Raw genomic sequence first — 10607 nt, forward strand, 5'->3', positions numbered from 1 at the left:
ATGGGCAACTTATAAGGTCGAGAAGAAGCCTCCATTATTCGAAGGCTATCTAGCGAAGCGGGAGCATAACTGGGAAGAATTTGTGAACTACAAGAGCTCAGAGGATGTTGTGGCATTGTCAAAGAAAAACAAGAAGAATGCAAGTGAAAAGTTATATCACCATCATACGGGGCGAGGGGGCTACGAAGTAGCCGTGCCTAAGTGGGATGCACAAGAGGTTGAGATGCAGCGGAATGGGATCACTCCAGAACCCATCCGAGAAAAATGGGACATTAGGGCTCGAAATTGGTTCCTTGGGCATAGCTGTGAGTATGACATGAAGACAGGGGACCTTGTTGAAAGTGGCAGCAAGGTTAAGATACCCAGGGAAAAATGGATTCAAGTGACGGCAGATATTAAAGCGGAAAAACTGAAGTTTGCTCCCGATAGAGAGAAAGACTTGCTGACGCTTGTCATCGGTAATCCTGAAAAGGGAGGACGAACAAGAGGCTTCGGCCCTAGTGTTCTGTGGTCGCTTGGGTTTCCGGACGACTCGGAGAATTATAGAAGCCGAGCGAGAGAAAAAAAAACGCAAGTTGGAGGTGCAGAATGATCGGATGGCTGAGTTCCAACGCCAACTAGACCAGCAGCAGCGGGAGATTCGACAGCAGCAGTGGGAGATTAATGAACTTCAAGGGAAGCGCGAGCCAGATAATACCGCCGGCATATCTCAGCGGCGAGGCAGCAGCGTGGCCGACTCGGAGGCCCCACCTACACGGATGATAGATGGCGGTCCTGGCGACTCCGTGAATGGAATCAAGGAGCAAACACCTTGTGATCTCCATGAGGTGTTCAGGAACGTATCTGTTAAGGTGGCGGTCGGCTATGTCTTACCTGCATTAGGAGCTGAAGGTGAGCCGGCAACATGGCATGGCAATGAGATTCCAGCTGGCTATGCTCGTGTCGGGGTGGATTCAGTTGTACTGACGTGGGAGTCATTGCAGCTCGTAATCGCTGGAGGTAATGGTCGGGATACACTCGGATACGTAATGGGAGAAATCATTCTTTGGGAAAAGAAAAACATCAGGCTTCCAAGCTGGGTAGCCTCTACTAGTCATCGCAGGTAGCCATCACCTCCTCCAAATGATCGCAGGTCACCATCACCTCCTCCGGGTGGTCACATGCCACCATCACCCCATGAGTTTGACCACCTCATCCCTAGTCCATCTCTATCTCCTGCGCCGCCGCCTGCGCCCACTAAGACTTGGCATGCACCCAAGCGGAAGCGTTTCAAGAGTTAGCATGGGTAGGTTTTATTTGAGAAGTAACTACCTTGTGTTGTTGCACAGAGCGAAGGCTTGAGCGACTCGAACCACTCCAGCTGCACGCCCAAGCTGGTGTTGAGAGGATACTTGTTGCCAGGATTGGAGCCGTCATGGAAGCGAGCAGCGTCGAGAGTGGTGGCGGCCATGACGGCGAAGTTGGCTCCTTGGCGGAAGCTCCCATTGTGCGCGAGCGCTGGGTTGTAAGGCCGGACAAGCGGCAGGGCCAGGCGCTGAGCTGCAAGCAACCAGAGCAAAGGACGGTTATCTTCTGCAGATCTCTGTTGATTTCTATGTACTAGTATTGAGGTGTGAGCGTGCACCGATGAAGTCGATGATGAGGCGGTCGTTGGAGCAACGGCCGGTGGGACGACGGAAGAATTCGGAGCCGTAGGGAGGGCGATTGACGGGTTCGAAGAGGTCGTTCTCGGCGAAGACGGTGGGGTTGTTGCCGGTGTCGGTGTAGGAGTTTCCGAAGCTGAAGATGGAGCGGTATGGCCACCGCCGGCCGGATGAGAGTGCCGGGGAGGCGGGGACTGCCCGTGTCCATCCCAGGTTCGCGAGGAGGAGCAGGAGGAGCGAGACGGCGAGCTGTGGCTTGGACAACGTGAGAGGTGGACAAGCTAGTAGAGGCTTACGATTCCGATTTCAGAAGGCCGCAGCACCGCTGGAGTATTGAGAATTTGAGATCTGCCTCGCGTACCGCGTGGTGCTACTTAATTCACCGCTTGTTCTGACTTGGAGGAGCGATTTGGTTGTGATAATGGCGCAGCTACTTGAGCGAACATCCGGATAGGCACAGCGAGAAAATGGAAAATAACAGCATCTCCAGCCGCGTGTTCCCAAAGGGATTTGGGGCGCGTCGGACAAAAAAAAACCGTTCCAGCCGCGTTCTCCAAAGCTCATTTTTGTCCGGCGCGCCCCGATACGGTGTCCGGCGCCCCGAGGCCGTCCCCGTCCCACATGGGACGCACCGGGCACGCCGGACACAACGGAAAGCGAGGTCGGGACTGGCGGGGCCGACCCGTCAGCGGCACAGTTAATTTTAACCTAATCGTCGCCTACCTCGCGACGGAAGTTATTCGCGCGCAGTGACACACGGCGGCATCTTTGCCTTAATGGCGCCGGTGTTCGCACGCCACCGCTCGTTCCCACGCGATCTTCCCGCCTCTTCTCGCCTGTTCCCGCGCTTTCTTCCCGACGTCGGCGTCTATAAAAGGTCTCCCGGCTCAATGGTAGCCACCACACCCCGCCGGCAACAAACACAGCCCTCATCGCTCCACCGCCGTCTCCTCACCACCAGTGGCAATGGCGAACTGCCCCGGCGCTGGCCGCTTCCCTCCACCGCCGTCTCCTCCACTTCCAGTCCCGGAAACGCAGGTCGACACCGACCCCGCGGCTCGGGAAGAGCGGCGGCGTGCACACCGTCAGCAGCGGCAGGAGGCAATGGAGCAGCAGGCCCGCCAGCAGTGGGAGGCGGCGGATCTAGCAGCGTTCTGCGCCCATGGCCCCGCAGCTGGCGAGGCCGCGGCGGCAGCAGCGTGGCACGAGCAGCAGTGCGACACCGTTGCGGCGTCTGACGCCTCGACGGGACAAGATGCGCGACGGTGCCAGTACCGGGCGGAGATGGAGCAGCGGTGGGCTGACGAGCCCCGGCGCCAGCGTGTTGAGTGGGATGCGCTGTACCAAAATCGGCGGGAGTCGATCGAGCGCCGGCGGCGGGAGTCGATCGAGCGCCAGCAGCAACTGGCGTCAGAGGAGCGTCGGCAGCGGGAGGCGGCGCTGGCGGCGATCTGGGGGAGGCGGGCGGACCAGTTGGCGGCAGAGGCCGACGTGTTGGCGGCGGCGATGATGGAGGCGCCAACAGATGTGGAGGACGATGCACCAATGGAGGAGGAGGAGGCCGAGGCGTAGGAGACCGAGGTGGAGGAGGACGACGACGACGAGTTCGAGTGGTCCGACGACGACGGGCCGCACCCGGACGAGACGGCCGATCAGCAACGCGCGCTCGTCGAGTCCTTCGAGTCGGAGAAGAAGCTCCAGGACGACGCCCGTGCCCGCGAAGAGGCGCAGATTCTACGCGCCATCGAGCTCTCCCTCCAGGCGGCGCAGCAGGGGAGGGCGGAGGAGGACGCGCGGCGGGAACGGAGCCATCGGGCCACCGCCGAACGCAAGGAGAGGAGGCGCGCGCAGGAGGAGCTGCGGCGTAGGGGAGGCGACGACGGGGCGGGGCCGTCGAACGCACCGCCGGGCGGTCAGTAGTCTAGGTTTAGATGAAATCTAGCCGTTTTCATTCAAACTTTGTAATATATAATCAAAATTGAATGAAAACCTTTATTTTCGTGCACCAATATTCATTTGGGGGCGGCGTTTGGGGGACGCGGCTGGGGAGCGATGTCCCCCAAAGGCGGCACGAACAAAACACGTCCCCCAAACGCTCAATCCGGCGCGGTTTGGGGGACGCTTTGGGGGACGCGGCTAGAGATGCTCTAAGACTAGTAACAATTCATATCTTGGTCCGATACTATTTCTAGTCAGCGTATAACACTATTCTCCTTCAAATAATGCATGGTATCACGTACACTAGTAGAAAACCTCTCATCAATACCGGTTCCAGAGGGGCATTCGTACCGGTTGAGCAACCGGTATAAATTATCCGGCACTAAAGGCCCCCTCCCTTTCGTACCGGTTACTTACGAACCGGTATAAAAGAGGCCTCCACGTGGGCCACCAGGAGAGCTCAGGGCCAAGGAGGCTTTGGTACCGGTTGGTAATACGAACCGGTACCAAAGGTTCCCACCCGCGGCAGATAATTTGCCCGAATCTCTGCCGCGGCAGAGAATTGGAGTTTTAGGGTTTTTGGAGGGGTTTAGGGATATCGGTTTGTTTCATATCGCGTCGATGCACCAGAAACGCGTTTGGGTTTAGGTAGTACATGAAGATCAAGATGATGCATAGCAAGTTGGTGCATATAATATAACACACATGTAATTGCATAAGATCGCAAATTAAGAAGCACTATATATGCATGAAGATCGATCTTCATGCATAGTGTTACTCTCCGAGGCGTACTCTATATATGTCTATTACATGTAGCATAGTGGTACTCTTCGAGTCAACTATATATGTAACATGTACATCTTCATTCATAGTGGAACTCTGCGAATGGTGGTATGACGTCCTGAAGGAAGAATCCCGCCAATTCCTCGCCTATTGCTATGAAGCGGTCATCGATTGAGAGCTTGTTCCGCTTTCTTGCCAACTATAAAAGAATAAGATACAAATGAATACATGAGATATGTGTGTGTGTATATATATATTCAAACCACAATGAAACAACTATTACTGAAACTCAGCACAACTTATGATAAGAAAACAAATTTGTGAATATTGTTTTCGTACCTCTTTATTTCTTTCATTATTCATTCTCTCGCTGACAATTCTGTGGATGTACTCGCAAACGTAGAATCCACAGAGATCAGTCCCTTGTGGTTGTTGCAGGCATTTCTTTACAAGAATATAATTCAATCCAAAAATAGTCAAGTATGATAATTAAAGGTGTGTGGACCTAGGTAGTACTACTTACTTTCGCACGCCATCGCAGCCCGAAAGTTTCCCACACGCTGCCCGAAAAAAGAAAATGCATAAAAGAGTTATCAATTAGTTCATAGCAGGAAATTAACGAAACAAACCGATAAGAATTAAAATTACCTTTTGAGCATTAAATAACAAGACAAGTATAGTTCCGATTTTTTGCTTAGTGAGTCAAAGACTTCAACTTCTCCAATTTGCATATTGATGACGAGAAGAATAAAGTGAAACCTACGCACGTTTAAATATGTAGTGTCATATATATAAGTCATTAGTTAAAATTTTGACATACGGTGAGCAAAATATAATGTGTTATAAGACAGTAAGACTCACTGGAAGTTGTAAGGCCAAATTATTAGCTTTTTGTCACGTTGTTGCTTCAAAAACCTTAGCAAAATCTCCGGTGTATCCTTGTTATGGACGGGATCTTCTATGGTTTTAACATGCATTGTGTGCGGGTCAATGAACCCAATGTCCGTGATTTCGTCCCTTTTGCATTCGAGCATCTTCGATCTGCATAATATAGCGCACAAAGAATTATAATCTGCAGACAATGAACGAGCTGAGCTAAAGACTTCTCAAATTAAATAAATCACTTACAAACAATAGGAACTGATGATAGATTTGTCGAGGGCCTGGAGATTGTATAACTGGAAAAGCTCGTTGAAGTCAACGTTCACACAGTATTCCTGGAAGTAGTGCTCTTCACTAACTCGCACCATGATAGTCGCGATCCCTTCCTTTGAGGCATTAAGGTACCATGAATGCAAGTTACGCATACATGTTGGTAGCTTCCTGAGATTCTCGACCAAATCTTTCCCTTGAACAAATTGATATGCTCGTTCAGCGAATGCGTAATTGGTTGTGTCTTGTCGAGAACTTTGAATGGGCTTCCCGTCAAACACCTTGAGAGGGGCGACCGATTGAACGGGTTGTTGTCCGAGCTGGTAGACTTGGTGTATCCCTTTTATCTCCCTGATACCCGATTGAACGGGTTTTGTCGCCTCGATCATCTTGTCATACGACCTTTCAATAGAACGCATATAGTTAGATGGCAGCGATGGTACAGGATCATATAGATTCTCAACGGTACGCACAACTTTCACCGGATCTAGTGTCTTCTCGAAAGGTATCTCTGGCACTTTCGGTGCAAAAAAAAATTTCACCTCGGCCTGAACGGCTTCCTGGTTTTCCTCGGGAGTTTTTTCCCAAGGTAACTTCTCAATATGCGGCAGTGGTTTCTCCTTTCTAGCTTTCTTCCTAGGCGGCGTACCGTTCCGCTTAACGAGCGCTGTCTTACACGGAGGATCTCGAGGTGGTGGACTCACGCTGGGGTCCCTCTCAGGTAGGTATGGACTTTGCTGCTCATGTGGACTGCTAGGAGGAGGAGTCGAAGGCCTTTGATGCTCATGTGGAGGAGTCGGTGGCCTTTGCAAAAGGACGATGTACTTCTTCGGCCATAGGGCGAAACCGTGCTTGACATCGGCCAGTGTCCTCTCATCGTCACCTCTAGGAATATCAAGCTCCACTGTTTCAAAACCCGGAACAACTTCATCCACCCCGACACGAAGACAGCCAGGTGGAATGGGCATATGATGGTGCATTGCTCCATCTTCACTTGGGTACACATAGCCGACCGCCACCTTAACGGACGCGGTCATGAATAACATATGTAGCTCGCAATCTGTCTTCTCCGTGACATAATCCACGGGGTAGCTTCCTCCACATCCGTCAAGATGCGAGAACCGACACTGCTTCTTCGCTGAGATGGGGCAGCATCGGCTTGTGGATCCTGTAGAAACAGCGGCTGATCAGGTGCCCTCTGATTTCTCTCAAGCGCCTCCGCCCTACTCCTCAATTCTGCTAACTCGTCGGCGTCCTTCTTCTTCTTTCGCGAACGGCTTCTATAAGTGTCAGCGCTGTCCGGCCACGCTTCCTTCATGGTGAGACCTGGGCGAGCTCGTACCCGTCCAACGTGTTCAGGATTCCCCAGAGCGAGTGTTAGCTCGTCATTCTCTCGATCGGGAATGTACTCTCCCTTTCTGACCTTGTTAATTGCATCTACAAGCTTCGGTACGATTGCCTCAATTTTTTCCTTCCATTTTCCCTGCGCAACGATCAACCCTGTCTTTGGGTCCAACCCTGCCCCATGAGCGAACAACCAGAACTTGGACCGTTCGGGCCAGTCCCATGTCCGTGGAGTGATTCCTGCAGTCATCAGTTTATTTTCAAACGCTATCCACTTCGGAATGGCACTCTTGTAGCCACCTGACCCCAAATGATGCGGAAGTTTCTTCTTTGAAGCATTTTCGGTATTTATCTTCGATCGGGACACAAAAGTAGACGATTGCTTATACTCCTTAAATGCGGGCCAGTGATCTTTTATCTTCACTAGATTATCATCGAATACTGGATCTTCATTCTTAAATTTGTCCCATAAATTTTTCTTCCAGGACTGGAATTGTATGGCCATCTTCTTCCATGTCCATTCCTTGACTTTATTCTTCTGGCCTTCCGTCATGTCTTCCGGTAGGCTGAACTTTGTTAGTAGCGTGTCCCAAAGAAAAGTTTTCATCGTGTCGTTGACATAACTAGCACCACTCTCCGCGTTCTTCCGCTTATGCCACTCTTGAATGCTGATCGGTACATGGTCCCTAACAAGAACTCCGACTTGACTTGTAAATTTGCGGCAAAACTCTTTGGGATGCTCTGGTTCACCATTAGCCTTGAATGCCGTGAGGGCTAACCTGCCCTCGCCCTTTAGCAGTTGCGTCGGGCCTCGTTTTGATCTAACAGACTTGCTCGATGATCCAGAAGGCTAAAAGAAAAAATTATTCGTTAATAAGTGCAATACATATAAATGAATGCATCTAGGGATGAACATAGACTAATTGATACATAGATATACACCTCGCCGGAGTTTATGATGGACACTTCGTTGTCTCTTCTAATTTGTTCAGACTCAAGTCCCTCGCCGAAATCATTCAGAAAGTCTTGGAACTCGTTGTCATCTCCTTCGGGTTCCGGACCACGGGCACTCTCATAGATCAATTTCTGCACCGCTTATTCCCCCTCCTCATCTCGGACGAAGGTGCCGTCCTCCATACCTCAATGTCACTGCAAAATTAAGAAAGCAATTGTATTTCATTCCTCATGTAACGATCATATAACAGATTGCTAGATGGATAACAATTGAAATGAAGAAAGCAAAAAAACCCTAACGGACCGCCACGGCCATGGACACGGTGTTCCCCCTCCTCCTCTCACTCTTCTCTCAATGGATTCGTTTCTATTTTTTCGAGCACAAAAGGATGATGGATTTAGTTACTTCTTTGTGTCTCTTCTCTTGATACTACAACACATTATTAGCACTTTGCTCTCCATCAACGAGCAATTGGCAAAAGACTACGAAAGTTTCTATTTGTTGAAATCATGGTTTCACCCGCTCTCCTCCCCCCTTCTTTATCTGGTGAACCCGCAAACCCTAGCGCCTTCCCTCTTCCCTCCCTGCCGCCGCCACCCTCTTCTCTACCTCTCTTCTTCACCCACTGTATGACCGGCGGCTGCGAGCCCTGGGCGAGGTAGGAGGGAGGTGGCCGCGTGGGATTGAGCCGGCACTGCCGCCGGCCATTATCTTCCCGACCACCAGCACCAGGCCTCCTCCTCCTCACGCGCATCACTCGATCCAATGACATCAAGCCGCTCGAGCCGCCCCACCACGCCCCTGCTACCGCCTCGCCCGCCATCACCACGCAGCACAGCTCCCGCATGCCCCTGGCTCCACCCCGCGCGCAGCACCCCTGCAGCACCCGCCTTGTTCTCACTCACGCAGCGCCCAGGCCAGGCCACCACATCCACCTCCGCTCAAGCACCATCGCGCGCGCCGCCAGCACCCCACCTTCGCCCAGCCCAGCCACCACCGAGCCACACCACCGCACGCCTCCCTCCTACGTCGAGAGCTGGGCCGGCCGCAGCAGCGAGGCACTCCAAAACGGCGACGAGGCGCACACGATCGGCGGCGGCGCACGGCGAGACGAACACCCTGCGGGCAGGGCGCACGGCGTGGAGATGCCACGGCGAGCTCCACCTAGTCGCCCACGGCGGCGGCTGCACGCACGCCCTCCGACGCCGCCAGTACTGGCGTCTCCTTCCTCGTTGGCATTTCGTCGAACGGGTGGCAGGTACGCGAGGGGAGGGAGGTAGCGAGCGCCATGCCGTAGTCCACGCGTGCACGGGCTCCTCCCGGCGAGGCGCGCGGCGGCCAGGGAGGCGAGGCGAGGGAGGCGGCGGCGCGTGGAGCTGCGGGCTCCTCCCGGCGAGGCGCTGCCGGAGGGCCGACATGGGGGGAGGGTTAGGAGCTGCAGGCGACGGCGCGCTCACCTGCGGGCAACGGCGACGGCGCGTGGAGCTGCAGGCGACGGCGCGGGCGACGGCGGCTTGGCGTGGCGCGGGGAGCTTCGGGCGATGGCGACGTCGGCGGCGCGTCGAGCTGCGGGCGATGGCGTACGCCAGCATACGTGGGCGTCGACGGCGCGTCTTGGCCGCGCGCGCCTATGTTAAGTGCAGGGGACGACCTTTGGTACCGGTTGGTACCACCCACCGGTACGAAAGACCTTTCATACCGGTTGGTGGTACCAACCGGTACCAAAAGGTTTTTTTTTGTTTTTTGTTTTCTTTACTGTTTTCTTTTCTATTTCTTTTCTATTTCTTTTTTTCTTTTCTGTTTCTTTTTTCTTTTCTTTTCTGTTTCTTTTTCTTTTCTTTTATGTTTCTTTTCTTTTCTTTTTATTTTCTATTTCTTTTCTTTTGTATTTGTTTTCTATTTCTATTTCTATTTGTTTTCTTTTCTATTTCTTTTCTATATCCTTTTTTATATTTCTTTTCTATTTATTTTTTATTTTCTGTTTCTTCTTTCTTTTCTGTTTCTTTTTCTTTTCTTTTGTGTTTCTTTTCTTTTCTTTTTATTTTCTATTTCTTTTCTTTTCTATTTGTTTTCTATTTCTTTTTCTTTTTCCGTTTGTTTTCTTTTCTATTTCTTTTCTATATCTTTTCTATATTTCTTTTATATTTATTTTTTTCTTTTTTGTTTCTTCTTTCTTTTCTGTTTCTGTTTCTTTTCTTTTGTGTTTCTTTTCTTTTCTTTTTATTTTCTATTTCTTTTCTTTTCTATTTCTTTTCTATTTCTTTTTCTTTTTCTGTTTGTTTTCTTTTCTATTTCTTTTCTATAACCTTTTTTATATTTCTTTTCTACTTCTTTTCTTTATATTTTCTAATTCTTTTTCTATTTCTTTTCTATATATTTTCTATTTCTATTCTTTACTCCCGCCACGACGCCGTCCGCGCGGGAAACTTTCCCGCCACGTACGACGTCGCGCAGGAGAAAAAAGGCGGGAAAGAAAGGGCTGGAATAAAATTTTATTACGATTGAACTCGAAATAAAAGTACATAGCTAAACTGAAAATTAAGATACATGGCTAGATTCGAATCTTGGAGTCATTCAGTCATAGTCGTGTCTAGCCCTATAAACGTCGCCACTGTAGTCGTCGTACTCGCTGATGTCATCGTCGCTGGCATCGGGGTCGCGGTAGTCGAACCTCGGCGGGTGAGCACGCGTGGGCTGGGACTGAGGGTAGCGCAGGCGGGGGCCACGGTAGGCCATGACGCCCTGGAGAGTCCGGCCGCGCCACCACAGCCGACGGCCGGCCTCGTTGAAGT

The 10607-nt window shown here is 51.3% G+C and overlaps 1 protein-coding gene across 1 annotated transcript; it reads right to left on the reverse strand.

Moving 5' to 3' along the window:
- Positions 1-1276: 1276 nt before the first annotated feature.
- On the reverse strand, positions 1277-8662 carry LOC127339475 (GDSL esterase/lipase At5g45910-like). The gene is made up of 3 exons (XM_071827280.1): positions 8425-8662; positions 1625-1924; positions 1277-1539 (listed from the first exon to the last, which is right to left on the reverse strand). The coding sequence occupies exons 1-3, from the start codon at positions 8660-8662 to the stop codon at positions 1277-1279; spliced, it is 801 nt and encodes a 266-aa protein (XP_071683381.1).
- Between the last annotated feature and the right edge of the window lie 1945 nt (positions 8663-10607).

The sequence above is a fragment of the Lolium perenne genome, chromosome 3 (genome assembly GCF_019359855.2).
Source record: "Lolium perenne isolate Kyuss_39 chromosome 3, Kyuss_2.0, whole genome shotgun sequence".
Classification (NCBI taxonomy): Eukaryota; Viridiplantae; Streptophyta; class Magnoliopsida; order Poales; family Poaceae; genus Lolium; species Lolium perenne.

Bases quoted from the DNA above. Each gene is read 5' to 3' on its own strand.
- LOC127339475 (XM_071827280.1), bottom strand. From the start codon at position 8,662: ATGCGGGAGCTGTGCTGCGTGGTGATGGCGGGCGAGGCGGTAGCAGGG. The intron at 1,925-8,424 runs GTAGAGAAGAGG...AGCCTCTACTAG, and splicing joins ACAGTGGGTGAAGAAGAGAG to CTTGTCCACCTCTCACGTTG. The intron at 1,540-1,624 runs GTGCACGCTCAC...GGTTGCTTGCAG, and splicing joins CCTCATCATCGACTTCATCG to CTCAGCGCCTGGCCCTGCCG.